The following is a 20669-nucleotide window of genomic DNA, read 5'->3' as shown; positions in this document are numbered from 1 at the left end:
ACAGTTCAACCCTGAGCTACACGTATTTGCCTCTGTTGGTATATACATCCATACCTCTACCTATAGTGATGTTCAGTGCAACTGATGAGGGGTCTCTAAATCCCTGAAAATGCCTGTTGGCTGCCAACTCATTTTTATCTCTGTACCCTAGTGCAGACAGGCCTTGAACATCAACCCTTTTGTTGATATATTTTGTTGACCTACAAAAAATAAACTAGTTTGCTTGACGAAGGCTCCGCCATCGTTCAAAAGCTTGACTGCACCTCGGTAAACCCTGAGTTGGCTTAATAAAAGATGTTGCATCAGTAGGAATTTGGATCTTTGCCCGCCATTGCTGGACTCTCCTCTTTCGGGTTAGCCAAGAACAAAGCAACTATGTAGAATGTGATATATTCCGACAGGCTCCCTTCTGGGAGCTTTCCCACCTAATGCTGGCTCGGGTTTAATCCAGACAGTGATCTGATGGCCTGGTGGAAGTCCTGCTGCGTACAGAAAATGCCACCCTTGGTAACCAGATATGAACGACAGGCATTTAGCTTATAAAAAACACGCATTTCACTTAAAGATGGCAAACAAGAATATCTCCAGTGCTCAAAAGGTGTGGAATGAATGCAAAGGCGCAAATAATTCAGCTAATACCCCACCACCACCAAACACACACACACGCCCTACAGGCGGCAACTTTTGTCTCCAAAAACCACCCTTTTATTCCATAAACAAAAGATTGCGTCCAGATTCACAAGGAAGAAAGAATCTTGGCCTCTGAAGCTTATTTCAACCAGCCTCAAAAGCAGTGTTTCTCAACCTTGGCAACTTTAAGACGTGTGCACTTCAACTCCCAGAATTCCCCAGCCAGCCATGCTGGCTAGGGAATTCTGGGAGTTGAAGTTCACACGTCTTGAAGCTGTCAAGGTTGAGAAACCCTGGTCAGTATGAAAACATCCTGTTAATGGGAAGAAAAAGATTCTGCATGCCTAAAATCAGCCATAGATGATAAAAAGCTTTCTCGTCACTTTTCAAGCTGGAGGGTCTATTAGAGGTCATCTATTCTGCCCCCACCTGCAGCCAATCCCTCCAGCCTCTACTTGATATTCAGCAAGCAAGGAGGGGATCTCACACCCTCCACTGGTTCTATTAACTGCTTTTGCTATTATATATATATATACATTTTAAAAATCTTCAACCTAAAATCTATTCTCTTGTAACATGAGCGTCTGAGATCTAATCCTGCCATCTGGGCAGTAAGGAATAAATCTTTGGTTGGCCACATCACTCATCCTAAAACACAGCTTGTTTGAACGTTATCTGTTGTTGGACCAGCCATAGTGGCCAGATTCCCACAGCCCCCTAAGCCAAAAATCATGCCTTAGGAACCTAACCACAACCATTAGCTTTATACACTGTGCTAAGCCTCAACCGAACTATATGTCAGCTGAGAGGAGGGTGAGTCACATGTTCTCTGCCCACACAATGGTCCTTTTGGTACTGAGTGACAACACCCCAGTTTCCTCAAAATAAAATATACCTCCTTCCTCTTGATAGGACTTGCTTTTTAAATAACTCTTGGAATGTGTTCTCACTTGTCTGTTGTCTTTTTTAAAGGTTAGCAAAATGGAGATGTTACACCACCCCAAAAAGATTGTGTGTGTAGGGAAAGGCCATGCAAGGATCATAATCGTGAGAGCCCCAAAGAGAGTCCACGTTTGTCAAGTATCCAGACAATTCACACCCAGTTCTTTCCAGCTTTTGTCAAAGGACCCATTTTTATGCATTATTCTAGCACAGCTCAGACTGGCCATGTACCTTGGCAGACGGCAGATGCAGTGGCTCCTACGATTCGCAGACTGCTGAGGATCCCAGAAATGAGCAAGCAGAGGCATGCAGCTTAGGGATGCCACATCTGCTTTGCGTGAAGAAGCTCCCAAGTTCAGTACCCAGAGAGACTCCTGCCTGAAGCTCCCCCAAAATGTCTGCCTCTCATTTTAAGCAACATAGGACAAGAATGGACCATGATCTTTCTCAGTAACTTCCTACATTCAAGCCCTAGAGGACACAAAGCATTCTTAGCTGCCTCAAGGAATCCGTAACTATGCAAGCTGATGCTTCCCTGTCCAGTTTTTTTCCCCCCCAACAGGAGCCGTTGTGACACTTCCCTTCCCTGAAAATGCACTACAAGCTTTGACCCATCTTGTTGTCAGATCCAAAGAGGATCTCAGCTGGGAACCTGGGACCCAGGACCAGCTGGGAAACCTCTCCCTGTTTCTCCAGCCCTTCTGCAAGGCCACAATGCTTCTTGTCCACAGAAAGTTCTCCCAGACATCGCATGAATGCTTCTTCTTCTAGCTCTGAAAAAGTCATCCCATGCCTATCCTTGCCTGCTTCGCAAAGGTTGTTTCAAACTCCGCAGGGGAGGAAGCTCAGCAAAGTAGCAGCACAGGGAGGAATACAACAAGAGGCCGAAAGAGAAGCCCAGGTGGTGCCCAATGGTGCAGGAATCCTTCAGCTGCTGAAAACAATTGTCTTTCCTTGTTTGAGTCCAGTTCCAGCTGCTCTGCAAGGCTGCTTTTGATCTTCGTGCATAAGGCAAAGAAAGGGATAATCCTCTACGCTGTGGGTTTGGACATTTGGGTTTCCTCCAGGGAGATGGACACTTCTGGAAAGGAGCCTAAAAAAAATGCACACCAATTAAAAACGACAGCTGGGGTATGATCAGCAGCTGCACCAAGCTACCTCCCTTCCTCCCTTCCATATTAGAACTGCCATTTGAATTGGTGTCATGCATAATGGTCTGTGGGAAAGAGCTTGGGAGAATGGGCCCATAGAAAGCTGCCCAGGGAATGGTCAGATAAGAGGCAGCATAGCCCACAGCTGCATAATAGAAATAGAAAGAGGCTCAAAAGAGACTTTCCTTAGTTTTTGGGCTATAAAGGGGATGGGGGGAGAGATGTATTTTCAGACTTGCAAGATTGATGTCGGCCTCACAGGTTAAACCAGACAGGAATCACATCCAGATGAGCTAATTCTACTTTATTGTAAAGCTACATTAACAGAATCTTGCAAATCTGAAAGTACAAATCTCCCCGTCTCTTTTACAGCCCAAGAAACTCGGGAGGATCCCTTCTGAGCCTCTTGCCTCACCCATTCTCCATCTGTGGGCTATGCTGCCTCTTATCTGACCATTCCCTAGGAAGTGTCTCTGGGCCCATTCTCCCAGGGTCTTCCCCACAGACCTTTACATCATGCTAATTTCCATTTAAAGCAGGAATGCCCTATTTTCTTCTTTGGGTGGGGGGGAACCATATTTAGTTTTCCAGTGGGGTGCTTGGAGGGAAGGGCTCCAAAAAGTAGCAGCTGAGCCAGGACCAAAACTAAGTTTATGTTTACATCCTTTACATAAAAACGTAATGCAGATGAAACACAGCTAATAGAATTGCTCCCCCGTTTCATGCTTAATGAGCTCTTCCTTTTGCTACATGAGAAATTACAATTTATTAATCACTTTGGGAAGTCTGTGGGAACTACGCCCAAAGTTTATGGGTCCATAGGTTGCGCCTCTGTAACTGATAGAATGAAAGAAGGGCGTGGTGAAGGAAGTAAAAATGCCAGCCACAATGGTGCAATTGAAGATTTTTATCTTCAATCTGGTTTTATATGTATCCAACCTAGAAACCAAGCAGAACTTTGCCTATACCATCACAGTTGCCATCTTGCCATTTTTGCCATAACCTGCAGACATCCTTGGAGACAATGAAGATTTTGTCCAGTTTTGTTTGTTTGCTTTTTAAACAAAGGTAATCTCTCAAAAATTATAGTGCTCCAAATAAGGCTTGGAGGAGGAATCACTTTAACTGTATTTTACGAGATCTACTGCTAATATACCCTCCTCAAACCGACACTCACACTGAAGTCTAGTTCTCCTTTGATGGGTCAAGAGCTCTGACACATTTCTCTCTGCTTGAAAAAGTCCTAAGAAATGTGTTGATGAGAAAAAAAGTGTAAAAAAGTCACTCCCTTTTGGGACCGCCCTTGAGACTACAGGAGCAAAATGAGACAGAATAATTCCTGCATGAACTTGAGTTCCCCAACTTCACTCAGCTTACTTTCAGTAGATCTGGTAGAACATCCATTCCCCATCCCTTCCATCTGATGCAAAGTTGGCTCTCTGGTGGTCTCCATGTACAGATCCTCTTCTTCTGAGTCCACTAGTTCAAGGATGTCACTGGCATCTCGATTCCTGCAATTAAGACAACACTGACTACAAGCAAGGAGCAAAGGGACCTTTTCTTCTCCTCCTTGTTTGAGGGACCATCCCTGCCAGGTGATTTTCAATAAATGAACACTTTGACCTCTAGCAATGTTACCCAGCCTGACTCTTGGCAGATAGGTCACATTCTGACCCCCAGCTGGAAATCATGGGAGATGTTATCAAGTATATTTGCAGGGTGTTGTTGGAGTACTACAACTTTTGAGGACTGTCTAAAAAACAGCTTAAAAAAAGTGGCATATTTCTTTCTTGCCCAGCCCTAACTCCAATGAAATTGTTAGTTTTATTCATTGGGTGGGGCTTTACACAAATTCATCTACTATATCATTGTAGGAGAGGGTCAGAGTACCACGAAGTTTGAGGATCCCTGCTCTAAGTGATGGCTTCCGTAGATGAAACTGGTTGAGACTTTCTAGTTAAGAAATAAAGACACTCACCGAAGCATGTTCCCTAGAAATATGAAAGAAAGAAAAGGAGAAAAACACTTTTATTACAAAGCTAGACATTTGCTTTCCAAGATTATACAGTAAGCCTTTCATGCAATGTCCAAAGTCAGCTGTTGGAAGGGTGTTCCAAAATATTCAAAAGAATATATTCTTTTTCAAAGTTGCTATAGGATTGCCTAAAGCATAATTGAAGGAACCCACATTTTGAAACCCAAATGGATAGATTACTCTAAGGGCAACACAGGAGTGCCCTTGAAGATGGTTAGAAATATCAATCGGTTCTGATCGCCGTGGGGCACAGGACTGTGCAAAAGGATTTCACTGTGTGTCAGTTGAGTTCCAGCACCCAATTCAAAGGACTGGCATCATCCACAGGATCTTGCTGCTTTTGTTGTAGAGACAAAAGCAGCATGACAAGGCACGCTCCACCTACTTGGGGCCTGGGTGGGAGGCCATGTCACTGATAGAAAATGGGCACAGCTTTTGCCCAATGTGGCAATTCTGCGCTCATCAATCTGGCCCTGCAGATTTCCTAACTTTAAAGCCTTAAAACCGGCTGGGAATGATGGATCAAGACAGCTAAACCATCTATTCTGTGGGATCCTTTCTCCCGGCTACTTTCCAAAATGCTCCAAGACCAGCCAAAGGGATCTTGCACAAAGGCTCTCTTTTACAAATATTCTCCCATCATCTGCTGAGAACAGGGCATTTTCCAAGGTCTCTGCAACATTTTGGATTTCTTTCCGTTAAAACTGTGGCTGTTGGATTCTTTCTCGTGGGCAAGCAAGCAAGAGACCTTATTTTTCTACTGACTTTTCAGAAGCTGCACGTTCATGTTTCTGCCACAATCCCTGTTTGTATGTGTGTGTGTGAGAGAGAGAAATTGGCAATGCAATTTAAATTGCCTATGATTCTCTGCAGAACCGTTGCTGGAAAGAAGGACACGGCTATTGCTGACGTGCTGATAAAATGGGTTTAAAGAGATTCCCCTCTTGCTTTTCAACAGGGGTTTTTGGCATTGTTCCCGAAAAAGCCCCATGTTTGGTTGGTGGATCACTGCACTTGATCTAGAACTTCGGCAGCAGGATCTCTCATGAACAACCTTCTGGAAAGACTCTCTCACCTTTGAAGCACACGTGAGGTCCAGCATATAGAAGGATTCCAGAAAAGACCAGAATTCCCAACAATAAAAGGACTACTATGGTTCCCACAATGCCAGCAATGTTCACAGGCTCTGGAGAGAAAGTTGCAGGAGTTGGAGGGAAAGAAGCATTGAGATGGTAACATTAAGAAACTTTTTTTTTTCTTATGTTTTCCCCCCCCTAAAAATGGAAATCCGTTACCCTTCAAGAATAAATACATCTTTTCAGCTATGATAACAAAACATACATGCCAAGGGGGTAAAACAATAATAATAATTTAAAAAAACCTGGCGGTGGTTATTTATTTACTGTAAGTAGAACTTTCAGTTAAGCAATTGCGAAATAGAATGTTCTTGCAAGATGGCCTGAAATGACTTTCCACAAACTACTCCATTCCTTTTCCATTGCTCACCCTGCTAAGTAGAGATACATTATATTCCATAAGTTAGCATTTTATGGAGTACAGATTTTAGATAGATAGATAGATAGATAGATAGATAGATAGATAGATAGATAGATAGATAGATAGATAGATAGATAGGTAGGTAGGTAGGTAGGTAGGTAGGTAGGTAGGTAGGTAGACAGACAGACAGACAGACAGACAGACAGACAAATGTATTCTCGACTGATTTATGGCACTGAGCTCTGGAAACATTCTGAATGCAGAAGCCAGTTCAACTATATAAAAGGCCTTTGGTGCAAAGCTGGGGAAATCTCTGGGTTACTTGCACCAGATCAGTTAAGATTCCCAGAGGGAAAAACTCTGTGTCTCTGTCTGTGACTCTATGTGTGTGCACATAAGGGCACTGAACAAAGTTCCATTCTAATCCTCAGAGCAAATCCCTAGGTCGAGAGAGTTTAATTCTAAGCATTTGACCTTTGGTACTAAGCTCCAGTTAGTGAACTTCAGAATTCTGGAAGGGGCTTGCAGAAAACTTTTTCTCTTTTTAATTCCTACCAGTGCTTATTTAATTGGATGAAATAGATTTTGCCTTTTTTCCTTTTCAGAGGAGAAGAAAAAGTTGATGAAATTGTCATAAGTAGAGTGTGGAATTTGTAACCCCAAGGAAGCTAAGGTGTTCTTGGGTGTGAATGGCCTGCCTTTCATTGCACAATTCTCTCTCCAGCAGCCTCCCTGGCTTCCCCCATTCTCACCTAATGGTCTGTAGCAGTTGCATCCTCTGCCATTTCTGAGAATTTGCAAAGTTCCCCAGCCCTTCCAAGAGAAATTCAAAAGGAATTCTCAAGCATCTTGGGAAGAAGGTAGGAGGAAAGAAAGAAAGAAAGAAAGAAAGAGAGAGAGAGAGAGAGAGAGAGAGAGAGAGAAAGAAAGAAAGAAAGAAAGAAAGAAAGAAAGAAAGAAAGAAAGAAAGAAAGAAAGAAAGAAAGAAAGAAAGAAAGAAAGAAAGAATTTGCAAGGCAGATTTCAATACAGCACGAAACAAGTACAGTAGATGACCCAATCAACTTGCTAAACCTAATCTATCTTGCTAAATCAACAATCAACTTGCTAAAACCAACTATTTTCTATCAAGATGGGAGGGAAATGCTTTACAGGCATCAGATAAGTGAGATCACAAGTACCTTTCATTACTGGGAGCAATCAAAGGTTTTTTTTTTTTTTTAAGATTCCTCTGGTGCTTGGACAAGATCCAAGGAACTTGTGCAAACCGTGTTCTTCCTTTTACTCCCAATAGGCCAAAGTGCCACTGTTTAAACATTGTTACTTACCAGTCACCTTCAGGTGAACATACACCACTTTCAGGCCCAGGGGGTTTTCAGCCTTGCAGAGGTAATACCCTTGGTCTGCGCTGGTGGAGCAATTCTGGATGACAAAGGTGGAGACCCTTCCCTTTTGGCTGATGAGAAACCTCCCACCTGACCGGATCTCTGTCTCCACCTCGGAGAGGTTGCGCAGCCAGGTGATCCTCGCAGGTGGATTGCCAGCTGTCAATTCGCAGGTCATCACCACTGATCTCCCCACAAAGCAGCTCTTCATTGGGTTGGACATGACCAAGGGGCTCTCTGAAGCAAGAAGAAAGCAAAGTTGACCTGGAAGGACAGGCATGGCAACTTGCAACCTGATGACAGAAAATGTGTGTTTATGGAGTGTTGGAATCCCATTCTGATTGGCATCACAAACACTGCTTGGCAACAGACTCCCTGCTTGGCGTCCTGAAGTTCTCAGGTTCAACCATCAGCATGTCCAGGAAGAGCTAAGAGAAATTCTGATGAAAAAGCTGGAGAGATTACACTTCTTAGGAGTAATTGGGAAACATTCCCGTGATGCTCGCATGATGCATTGACTATCATGCCCAGAATTTCACTGTCCCTTGGCCAAAGAACGGGGAATTGTAGCCCCAATGTACCTAGGACCAGTATAGGGTAGATGGTGATAATGACGATGATTAACTTTTTAGAGAAGTACAGGTAGTCCTCACTTAACTACCGTTCATTTAACAACAGTTTGAAGTTACAACAGCCTTGGAGAAAGTGCTTCATGGTCTGTACTCGCACTTATGACCATCACACACCCCACAATCACGTGATTGCAATTTGCAACTTTTTTTATGACATTCATTTAGGAAATCACATGGTTGTTAAGCAAATTCTGGCAAAAAAATCCATTAGGGAAGCTGGATTCGCTTAACGACCACGTGGTTTGCTTAATGACCATGTAATTTGCTTAATTACATCATAAAAATGGTCGTAAAATCGGGTCGGTCATGTGGTGACTTGCTTAATGACCACCCCTCTTAACAACCAATTCTCGGCTCCCTATTGTGGTCATCAAGTGAGGACTACCTGTATAGAAACAAACACAAATAGAAAATAAAAGAACAAAGCCCAAATGAGTAAACAAGGGACTTATTTCAAGTCAAGGAAATTATTGTTTTCTGGTATAAGTGAATTATGGATGAGTGGATATAGTATGTTGGTTTAAATGACTAAAAATCACTATTAAGCTTTAAGCAAGGATAAATGTGCTTGAGGGAGCCAGGCTGGTGTAGTGGTTAAAGATACCAGGCTAGAAACCAGGAGAATGAGACGCTAGTTCCACTTTAGGCCTGAAGCCAACTGGGTGAGTCGCTCACACTCAGCCCTAGGAAGAAAGTAATGGTAAACCATTTCTAAAAATCTTGCTAAGAAAACCGCAGGGACTTGTCCAGGCAAATGCCAGGAGTCAAGACCGACTCAAAGGCAAGGAGAACCAGTTTGGTGTAGTGGTTAAAGGCACTAGGCTAGAAACAGGGAGACGGTGAGTTCAAGTCCCGCCTTAGGCACAAAGCCAGCTGGGGGACCTTGGGCCAATCCCTCCCTCTCAGCCCTAGGAAGAAGAAGAAGGCCAGGGCAAACCACTTCCAAAAATCTTGCCAAGAAAACTGCAGGGACTTGCCCAGGCAGTCGCCAGGACCCAACGCTGACTCAAAGGCACACACAAAAAGGGTTCTTATGTTCTCTCCATGACCTTCTCACTGAAAACCCACCCCTTTCCCCTTGGTCCCGGCTACTCCCAAAGCTGGCAGCGAGGTTCAGTTAGAGTGGCACGGAGTGCACTGGTGGGAGACTTGAAAGAACAGGTTAGGGATAGATCGCCATGGAGAAAAATCTATCTAGGTGGTTGCTAGGAGCTGAAAACAAGCTGATGGCATATAAGCAGTCCATCAATCACTCCCTGAGCCAGAGAGGGAGGTTCTGAAAGCACAATAGATCTCTATGGGCCTCTTTCCCTTTCTGAAGGGCTGCGGTAGATGGGGTGACCATCTAGCATAACCCATTTCGGCCTCTCTTTTCCACCACAACAAACCTTTCCTGACGTTTCTGTCGCCACTGTGAAAACAGCGTCTTCTGGATCAGAGCAACAAGCCTCTAAGCAATCTTAGCCATTCCTTGTATCCAGAGCATGCAAATTGATTAAGAGAACCCACGGAGAAATCCCATCCAGGTCTTTAACTCAGTGTTTCTCAACCTTGGCGACTTGAAGATGTGTGGACTTCAACTCCCAGAATTCCCCATCCACGCATCTTCAAGTCGCCAAGGTTGAGAAACACTGCTTTAACCATTCAGAGTCTGGGAACGTACCATGACGTTGTGCAATTGGGAACCCCATCCTTGACTCACCCAACTGCAAGGTGCAGGTCTGGTTTTCCTCCCCATTCACAATATGGCTTCCACGGCAGACAAAATCCTTGCCCCCAAGGCGGGGTGACCCTTGCAGAGACAGCACAGCTGCATCCGCAACGTGGGTAGTGTTAGAATCCATGACTAGATCCTCCGGGTTGATCCACTGGAGCGTCGGGGATGGGTAACCCCCGAGCCAGCTGCATGACAGTAGCGCCTTCTCAGCATTCTCCACGGAGGTCTGAGCCCAACATTTCGGGGATGACGGCGGGGGATCTGAAGAGAGAAGGATTGGGTGATAGCCAGCCAATGGTTCCCCAAGCCCCATGGAGAGATCTACTGATTTTGGTTATTTATACTTTTGTTGCCCACTTTTGACCGTTAGAGACAAACATTCAAGTAGGGATCTAGGATCGGCTCTGACCAGGACAGAAAAGACCTCTGCGTCTTCCCATTTGCTGGTGTTAATGAGAGGCCATTCACAGCAGTGGGGACCTCACCAGGCACCCCCCCCCCCCATTCTGCCAACTATTGGCTGGGTGAGTGTCAATGAATGCAACATTTCAGCAGGGAATCTAAAACCCCACTTTGCAGAAATCATTCCTTAAGAGGAAGGCTTAGCCACCACTGATGCTCCTCCCATGCCCTCTAAAACATCTTTGGGAATTTCCTGTTCCTTTTTTTCTTTTGCAGAATCTGGCCACAGCACTGAGCATTTCCAGAAATGCAACATTCCCCGGGGAAAAATGACACCCTCCCCCCCCGGCCAGTATTCCTCGTCATACGTACAGTAGATCAGGAGTTCATGCGTGACAGACCTCTGACGTTGACTCAACAAGTTGGTGGCCAAACACGAGTAATTCCCTTGGTAGCTGGGCGAGATGTTGTAGAGGACAAAAGTGTTCTGCGAGCTGTTGACTTTGGTAAATGGCTCCTGCACAGAGCCAAATGGGTTAAAATCCCACTTGGTGGCTGATTCAGGCCAGGAGTCGCTAGTGCAGGTGAAGTTCAAGATGTCGTGTCTCTTGGCATAAAGCGTGCCATTGGGCAATGCCCCGGTGGGAGAAATGTTGACCTCCACCTGGTCTGGTCCACCTGGAAAGCAAGCAAGACGAAAGAAAGGAGCTAATTATGTTACTCAGGTGGAGGGCTGCTCTTTAAAATTTGACTTCGGAGTTTTGAAGGACGGAAATGGGACCTTGCGTATCTGCAAGGCCCAAGGAACTCATCCCAAGGAAGTCCGAGCCACATTCTTGCAGCCACAATTTAGATCAGTGTTTCTCAACCTTAGGGACTTTAAGGCATGGCTGGCTGGGGAATTCTGGGAGTTGAAGTCCACCCATCTTAAAGACCCCAAGGTTGAGAAACACTGATCTTGATGCTCCTTCTGGTCCTTACAGATATTCAGAATGTTTCTTTAAACTGCTAAACCACACTAGCTTTTGCACACCTATCCCAGTGTGGTGTACTTATGTGCAAGAGACAGAATGGTGTGGGAGTTAAAGCGTTGAACTGGCTTCTGGTCCCTCCTTGGCTTCAAAAGCACCTGGGGTGGTTTGGGGCTAGTCCTCTTTTCTCAGCCCAGTGTACCTCACAGGGCTGTTGTGGGGGAAAATTAGGAGGAGAGAATGCTCTGAATTGTTCTTTCAGCTCCTAGAGGAAAAGAAAACTGAAATTGTCCTTTCAGCTTCTCTCTAACAAGCAAATACATAAATAAATACAAAAAGGCAATAAAGGGAGATTTGAAATTTTGAGAAAACTGTTTTCCAACCTGATCTTTCCCAGACAACAAGTCCTTTCCCTTCCAGGCAGTACCTGGAAAATAACTTGAGGGGGAAGGAGGTACTACAACAGCATCACATAATTTCATTTCTCAATGCAGAGGGTTTCTGCACTCCAAAAAAGAGGGTGTTTTTTTGGTTTTTTTATAGCGATGTTGCAGAAATGAATACAGGTAGTCCTCGACTTATGACCGTTCATTTAACAACAATTTGAAATTACGACAGCACTGAAAAAAGCGACTTATGATAGTCGCAGCGTCCCCAGGGCCACGTGATCAGAATTTGGGTGCTTGGCAACCGGCACATATTTAAGATGGTTGCAGCATCCCGGGGTCACATGATTGCCTTGGCAACCTTCCCAGGGGGCTTTCGACAAGCAAAGTCAATGGGGGAAGCTGGATTTGCTTAATGACCATATGATTCACTTAACCATGAAAAGAGGTCATAAAATTGGGCATGACTCACTGCATCGCTTAGTGACAGAAGTCCCAATTATGGTTTTAAGTCAAGGACTACCTGTAGAACCATAGCCAAGGAAGACTGTTTATTCATTTATTTCATTACATTTATTATAGCTGCCTGTTCCAGCAGACTCTGGGCGTCTGATGAAATTGAATACTAAATTAAAAACAATTAAAACATAGAAAAAACAGAACAAAACAGCCCAGATTAAAAACTGCATTATATCACAAAGAAGGCACGCTTCCTAGGTCTCACCAGATGCCACATTTAATAGAAGGGCTCTGCAGTTCACCCCCTCAGCCCAACTCTACCAGGTGGGCAGAAGGAGTAGGAGAGAGATGGTCACCCAGATCGCCAGGCCCTGTGCCACGGAGGGCTTTCAAGGGAACAACCGGCCCCTTGAATTGCACCCGGAAGCCAGCTGGCAGCCCACGCAGCCGTGGTGACCCATGGGCACCACGAGAAGCGCCCGTCACACTCGCATCACTGCATCTGGAACCAGCTGTAGCTTCCAGGTGGGGCGGGCATAACCTCCACATGCCAAGCAAAGCTTTTCCACCAGACCGAAACAACAGGCAGAGTTACGCAGGAGCAGGTGGCCAGGGCCAACCTGGATCCGAGCCGAGGGCAAGTCCCGGCAGCATGGCCCCCATGGGAACCAAGGTGGCTGCAGACATTTTCCGATGCACCTGCTAAACTTTCTGCCCTATTTTTTTTTTAACGATTTCAATTTAAAGATGGAAACCTGGCATGGCGCAAAGCAAAACACCACTTCGGTCAGTCCCTTCCTCTTTACGGACGAGGACGCCACAGAGGTGCTGTCACCGGTCTTAGAACGTGTAGAGGGTACTGGCAATTGCTCCGACCTTTTGCTTTGTTACTCTTTTGTACATTTTTTGCTTGTGTTTTGCTCATTTTGCCTCCATCCCAGAAAAAACAAAGCAGAGCAAAAATGAAAGGAACTGGGGGTGGTAGAAAGCATCATGACTAGGGTCGTCAAATGCCCAGCGAAAGGAGGACATGTTCTCCTTTTTGTCCTCCATTCAGCAGGTGTACCCTTCAAATATTGTCCTGCTTTTTTCGTGTCTTTTCCCAACAGTAGCCTTTCGAACTGGTGTGCATGGCGACCTCGCAGATCGTTGGCTTCTTTCTTTCCCTCAATAGACTCGACAGCCAAACGGACGTTAAAGCATCGATTCCCGGATTCCAGCCATCAGCTTCCATCCAGCCCCTTCAAATCGACAGTCACCGTAGATCGCACGACCCGTCCTACATTTCTAGGGTGAAATTTGAAAAGCGCGTCGATGTTGGTTCCGTAGGATCGCTGGCGTACGTTCTTGAAAATAAAGGTTTGTTGGAAAAATATTGTGATGGAAAAACCCGTCTTCCTGATGCTGGAAAATGTCATTTCATATTCATGTAGGCCTAAGTTCTTTTTCTCTTTTGCTGTAATTTTGGTCCTGGATGCCAAGAAAGTTAAACAGTTGCTGGGTCCTCCTTTTCCTACCATTGATCCTCCTTTCCAATTGTCCTCCTTTGCCCGTTCCGATATCTGGGAACCCTAATCATGGGGGACGAAAGAAGCGATAGGGAGCAACCCCACACATTTGCCTCCGGATAAATGGGTGTCATGACCAGTGAAAGCCACCACGTCAACTAGTTTGGGACAATGCCAACAACCTGTCCCCCAAAATCTAGGGAAAGCCAGAAGGGGTGCACAACAGGAAAACATTTAAACTGCCGTTACCAACTTGTGCTGTTCTTCCACGCTTGGAAGACGGCTGCCCTCTGGTTCAGTCCACGTCTCCCAGTTTCCCTCCAGAGCCCCCCTAAAAATACTGGACAGCTGTAAACCTTGGCACTGTCATGCTCCAGTTAAAATGGGTGCGGCTCTTGTCTGCAAGAAGCAAACCGCAGAACCACGGGCACACCACACCTTGAAAGCAAATAAGAGGCTGCGATAGGAGTTGTATAGAGTCGCTGCAGCGTGATTATTGCTGCGCAACAATGGAAGAATGCTGAAATCGTGTGGAATGGAGTGTGAAAATGTCAGAATTCGCAGAAATGGCAAAATGGACCTGTTTGGTCAGAGGAAAAAGAAACCAAACCTTTTCTGAAAGTTTTTTTTCCGAAGCGTTCCCGTGAATGTCCCGCGGCAATCTTTACTATAAGATTAAGTCAGTATTTTCACTCACATTGCAAAAGAGGAATTTCCCTCTTCTCTCCCACCAAACCCCTATCCTCATTCTCCCTTACTTGCTCGTCCAGAAGTTGAGCATTGAACATAAAGCAAGAATTCCCACCGTTGCTTTATTTTCAATGCTCAGCTTCCTGTTACCTTTTCAGAAAGGTTCAATGCTGCCAGCAACTTGTTTACCGTCCAAGAGAAAAGAGCTTTTCTGGTTGCCGATAAATAACTTATGAAAGGTTTTCAGGCGTTATTTCATTCTCCAGCAATCTGGATAGCTGTAAAAGGGGACTGGAGAAATCCATCAAGGAGAATGAAGAAGTGATGAGCTGGCCAAAGATGACTTTTTTATCCCAAGGCAACGTTGCTCTGAAATTAGATATTGAGGAAGGAGAAACAAGGCTGAGGTCTGCCTTTGTGATGTCTTCATGGGCTTTCTTAGAGGCATTTGGCAAGCGACCTCAACAAACAAGATCCCTTTGGTCTGATCTGGAAAGCATTTCTTGCCAAATGCGAAACTGAATTTTGCAGCTTTGGGTAGGGCGGCTCAGCCTCTTCTGCATTCCAGATACCAAGACACCAGCTTCCCCTAATGTATTCCACCAGCCCGAGAGCCGTGGCTGAAAAAACGTCCGTTCAATCCTTGGAAAGCCATCTCTGAAGAGACGGTAGATGGATAAACAGTCTGAATTAGAATCCGGTAGCTCCCTCGGTTGCAGGTAGATCTTCACGAGGCTAGAAGGTCCAAGAGTGGGAACTCCCTCAAAGCCAATGATTGTAGAGAGCAGAGGGAATGGCCTTGAAGGACAGGAGGAAGAGCAGCTACCAAGGCAGTGGTCAGATAAGAGAGCATTGAGCCCAGGCTAAGCAGGTAACGCGAGAAAATGTCTCAGGCAAGCCCCTCTCTAGTTCACACGGAGATAAAATGAGGGAGAAGCACATTCAGGCTTTCAAGATTCTGTTATTATAGCTTTACAATAAAAGTAGTCCTGACCTATATGGCAGTGATTTCTTCCTCTGATCTACCTCGTTGGGCTGACAATGAATGCAACATACATACCCACATACATTGTCTATATCAGTGTTTGTCAACCTTGGCAACTTGAAGATGTGTGGACTTCAACTCCCAGAATTCCCCAGCCAGCATGGCTGGCTGGGGAATTCTGGAAGTTGAAGTCCACTCATCTTAAAGTGGCCAAGCTTCTGGGAGCTGAAGTCCACACATCTTCAAGTTGCCAAGGTTGACAAACACTGGTCTCTATACTGCCCTGCCATATTTGCTGAGCATCCCAACCACCTCTTTAAGCGGGATGGAGGAAGACTTACTGGCCACCAGTAACTGGACCCTGTGTGTATGGTTGGTCTCAGCCAGCATCTCCCGGCACACGTAGTTGCCTTCGTCCTGCAAACGCACTCCTGAAATGTGTAAGGAGCTGTTCCCCACCAGTGAGAAGCGGGTGTCCGAAGGCAGCTTGCCCTCCGAGGAGAAGAGAATGGGAATTGCGCCGGGCTCGCCGTGAAACCATTCCACCATAGATGCTTGGGGAGACACGTTCTGGCATCTCAGGGTCACTTCCCCGTGAAGTTCTCCAACAGCCACTTCTTCAGTTCCTGGGGAAGAGCGAGGGGAAAGCGTATTTATTTCCATTTCCAAATTTCCAGACTGCCCCTTTCCGATGGCTCTGGGTGGCTTAAATGGTGAAAATCAACATGAAACCTGAACCGTTCACATCATGGGGAGGGGGGAACAGCCAACTCTCTCCTTCCTACCCATAAAACAGTCACTACCACCCCTATTATCCTGACCCAAGGCCTGGGGAAAGAGCGGTGTTTCTTAGCGGCCAGTAAGGTGGGCACCACGCGACTCTCTGCGGTGGCGTTTCTCAACCTCATCGCCTTTAAGACGTGTGGACTTCAACTCCCAGAATCCCCCAGCCAGCATCGCTCCTTCCCTTCCTGCATTCTTTGATTTTGCTCTTTGTTTAAAAAAGATCTTTTCCACCCCGTCAGTCCTTTGGGGAAGATGGAAATGGGGAGATCTAGTAAATTGGCTTCACCTTTTTACTAGATGATTTCACAGCCCGAGCCAACTCATTCATAACCCCTTGGTTTTACAACCCTAATAGACACCCATCCCGTCCCCACTCGATCTTTTAGGGTTTAAAAACCATGTTTAACAAACCAAGCAGAAAACCCTCTAACCTTGAAACCAATTACACGCAGCAGAGCGCGGAAGCTACAACTGCCGGAAAGGTCATTAAAAACACTCGGGGGAGAAGGATCGGATTTATTTATTTCTGTATTTGTTCAATTTATAAGTGACTCTGGGCAGCTCGCGCAATCAACCTCATAAGGAACAAGAAGCAAATACTGTATAAACAAGTCCGCAGAACAACAAAACCATTAAAAGCCGATAAAACAACTCAAAACAAAGCCCTAAAACGTTGTTGGCGGGAGAGCGCAATCTGTATCTTACAACCATTTCGTGGGCCCCATAGCATTTAATACTTGGCCCCTCTCTGCATCCTAAGCAAAATTACACACACAGACACACACGTGCCCAACTATCTACAAAGCCCACTAAAGCAAGTAATGCTCATTATGATTAAAAAAAAAAAAAAACCTCGTTGCTCCCAACGTGGTCTAAATAGAACATCCAGCTTTAGCAGCAGTGTATCTTAGAATCATTTATGGGGGAGGTGCAACAATGGGATGCTTCCTCTATGCCAGTGTTGTCCAAACTTGGCCACTTTAAGATGAGTGGACTTCAACTCCCAGAATTCCCCAGCCACCATGGCTGGCTGGGGAATTCTGGGAGTTGAAGTCCACTCACCTTAAAGTGACCAAGTTTGGACAACACTGCTCTATGCCCACCTGGGGCCTCAGTAGGACCTGGTGGTAATTCCTTAGTGGGGTGGGGTGGGGAATCAATCATTTAGGACGTCTAAATCTCTTCCAAGGCTGGGAAGATGGGAAATGCAGCCACGCATTTCTGCAGCATTTTTTAGTTTCGCACGTTTCTTCGGCCAAATTGTGTCGGGCCTTTGCCTCTGAGATAACGGACTGATGGGAATCCGTAGCTGCCGCTCCGCTCTCGAATCAATATTACGCAGCATCTGTTTACAAGCGACGGCTGTAAAACCGAAAAGGCAGCTGTCCAAGGAATTGGGGGAAGCTGTCTCCATATTTAGACAAAATATATGGGATCGGGTGTGTGCTTAAATCGACGTGCAGTGCAACACTTACTTTTCCTCTCCACGACAGCCCTGCGAGGCAGGTTGGGCTGAGTCTTTTGGGGAGCTTCCAGGGCTGAGGGGGGACTAGAACTGGGGTCTCTCCACTCTTCGTCCAACATCTAAACCACATCGACCCTGTTTCTATTGAGTTAGAACTTCCATTCATCTAGCCCAGCCTTGGGCACATCTCCCCAAGCCATGATTTAACCACGCTCGAGTAAATAAATGATGGTGTGCTAGGTTTTAACCACAGGCTACACCGAAATCACATCAGCCACAGGAAGCGAATATGAGAGATGGGAAGAGCCTTGCAGGTGCACGCTCTCCAAAACCAGAGATTGCTCTCTTACACCAGCCAAGCGGAATGCACACTCATGGTGCTATATTAAGTCTGCTTCCAACAGTGCAGTTCCTCGCTCAGGACTCTGCGTACGGACGGAGACACTTTACATTTGTCATTCTGTCAGTCTGTTTAAAAGCTTTGTTGAATGGGTCAGTTTAGAAAGCCCTGAAATATCAACAAGAAGTCCATCACGATCCAGCCATTTCTGCACTCTAACTGTGAAAGGGTTGGGGTGGACAAGGAAGAACTGGGGTTGAACTTTTTCTGTCCCACAGATTCACAGATTAATTCTGGTTTAGTTTGTAATCCTGGCTGTCTTCCTTTAAACTCCTATTCACAGCTTTTCTTTCTTTCTTTCTTTCTTTCTTTCTTTCTTTCTTTCTTTCTTTCTTTCTTTCTTTCTTTCTTTCCTTCCTTCCTTCCTTCCTTCCTTTCTTCCTTCCTTCCTTTCTTTCTCTCTTTCCTTCCTTCCTTCCTTCCTTCCTTCCTTCCTTCCTTCCTTCCTTCCTTCCTTCCTTCCTTCCTTTCTTTCTTTCTTTCTTTCTTTCTTTCTCTCTCTCTCTCTTTCCTTCCTTCCTTCCTTCCTTCCTTCCTTCCTTCCTTCCTTCCTTCCTTCCTTCCTTCCTTCCTTCCTTCCTTCCTTCTCTCTCTCTCTCTCTCTCTCTCCCCCCTTCTTTCTTCTCTCTCCCTCCCTCCCTCAAGTACTTTGATTCCCACTCCCCTTCCTAACCAAGCAGGGCAAACTTTTCAATTGCCCCTCCCTCCCTCCCTCATAACCCAACAGTTACAAAAGCTGTAAATTAATCCCAGAAAAAAAATTATGCATCTGGAGCCCCCCCTTCACCCCCCTCCTTTAGAACTGGGAAAGAACAGACAGTTGTGGCCAGAAGGTCTTTTGAAGCTGGGGAAAAAAGTATGCAGTAATCCTGAATATTTGGGGGGGTGAGGGTGGGGGGCCGAATGACGTCACAACCTCCAACTCCTGAGTCCCAAACTTGGCGGAATTGGGATCTGTTCCTGCAAGGCATCCCAGATCGTTGCAAAACCCGCACGGTCCGTCGGATCTGATGCAGGAAAACGGGGGCACGAGGGGCGGGGGGGGGGCGGCGGCGGCGGTTCCGTCCAGACAGAAACTTCGGAAGGCAAAGGAGGCGAAGGGGAAGGGCCACATCCGTGTTTGGGGAAAAAAGAGAAAGGAAAGGCGACGCCTCCTTCTTCCGAGCCGAGCGGGACTCCTGGCGAGGCGCCCGCGCGGTTTCCTCGGGCCACCTTCGAGGATGCCTTCCGACGGTCCCCACCTCGCCTCTTCCCGGATCTCCTAATGGTCCCCCTCCAAATCGGACCCAGGCCCTTCCTTGCTTAGCTCCGGAGTCCAACCCGCGTCCCCCCCAGCCCGCCCCGGGCTGCCACCTGCTCCGACCCCGGCGTGGCCCGCGTCCGCACGCGCGCCCCGAAAGCCGGACAGCCCGCCCGGTGCCCGGCTGCGCCGCCCGCCGAGGGTTACCTGCAGCGCCGCCGCGCCCGGAGAGGGCCAGGACGAGGAGGACGCCCGCGGCCAGCCCGCTCGCCATGGCAGGTCGGACGGGAGAGCCGAAGCCAGCCGGCGCAGCCCCGCGGACTTACGGGCAGGGCGGGCGCGGGGACGGAGAGGCGGGGAAACGTCCAGCGACTGCCCCGTCGGAGGCGGAGCGGCGGCGCTGCGGGCTCCGCTTTCGGGCGCTGCGCTGCGCTCCTGCTCGGCCGCTGGCGTCGGTCTCCGCAAGCGGTCGCTTCCCGGCAGCGAAGCGCAGCTGGACCCCTGGCTGGGCTTCCAAACGCGGTGGCCAACTTTTTTTGGGGGGGGAGGCTGCTGTGCTTCTGCTGGCCGCAGAAGAAGGAAAGTTTCTTCGCCCCCCTGGGCAGGCGTGCACGCGCACCGTATCAGGGCACAGGCGTGCCAGAGATATATTTTTTAAACGGACAAAAAGACAAACCCAGCGATTTTCGATCCGAGGACAAGGCACGGGAGCCTGGCCAGCCTTGGCAATAAGACTTGGCAACCTCGAGCTAGGAAGGGCCGTGCATTTGAATATTGGATATTAATCAACGTATATTGAAAGTTTGTGCGTTTAAAATAAAGGCATATTTAAGTATTATATATAAGTCAATGTATATTTAAATATTATACAGTTAAAATACATTTACATTTAAATATATATAGATGGAGTGTATTGAAATATTGTGCATGTAAAATAAATTTACATTTAAATATTATATATAAATAAAGTGTATTGTCTTTAAAGAGGCAAAGCGTCTGCTCCCCATGACTTTATGGCTGCACCCCTGTGGTGTTCTTGGCCACAGAGATGGTTTCCCACAGCCTTTAGTGGGGACATTTTTCAAGCCTGCCAATAACCCTGGGATCTCCTGGTGGTGTCCCATCCATGTTCTATCCGGTTCCAACCCTACTTAGCTGTTGAAGGTCAGCTTAGATGCTACTGCCTGTCATTGGAAAAGTGATATTATTCCAGATGTCAAGGAATGGTTGTTACAGATGGGTGCTCTATGTTTTGATAAAGGCAACATTTTCGACCAATAAAAGGATACAGCAGCATGTGTTATTATAGCAGAGATTCTGTGACATCTTTCAAGAATATCTTGAATTGTTCATCTTAGTGTAGTGAACTCACTGGTAAACCAGTGACT

The 20669-nt window shown here is 46.4% G+C and overlaps 1 protein-coding gene across 1 annotated transcript; it reads right to left on the bottom strand.

Moving 5' to 3' along the window:
• Positions 1-655: 655 nt before the first annotated feature.
• On the bottom strand, positions 656-19631 carry VSIG10 (V-set and immunoglobulin domain containing 10). The gene is made up of 9 exons (XM_088136631.1): positions 19489-19631; positions 15732-16016; positions 10764-11069; positions 9975-10250; positions 7584-7877; positions 5834-5944; positions 4702-4714; positions 4101-4234; positions 656-2665 (listed from the first exon to the last, which is right to left on the bottom strand). Exons 1-9 carry the CDS (start codon positions 19553-19555, stop codon positions 2604-2606), a joined length of 1548 nt encoding a protein of 515 aa, XP_087992757.1. The 5' UTR covers positions 19556-19631; the 3' UTR covers positions 656-2603.
• Positions 19632-20669: the final 1038 nt, after the last annotated feature.

The sequence above is a fragment of the Python bivittatus genome, unplaced genomic scaffold (genome assembly GCF_059951505.1).
Source record: "Python bivittatus isolate LINGU-HERP-01145 unplaced genomic scaffold, Pbiv_v1 ctg000110_np1212, whole genome shotgun sequence".
NCBI classification, from domain to species: Eukaryota; Metazoa; Chordata; class Lepidosauria; order Squamata; family Pythonidae; genus Python; species Python bivittatus.
Note: the sequence above shows the minus strand (reverse complement) of the source record. Positions and strands in the feature narration are given on the sequence as shown.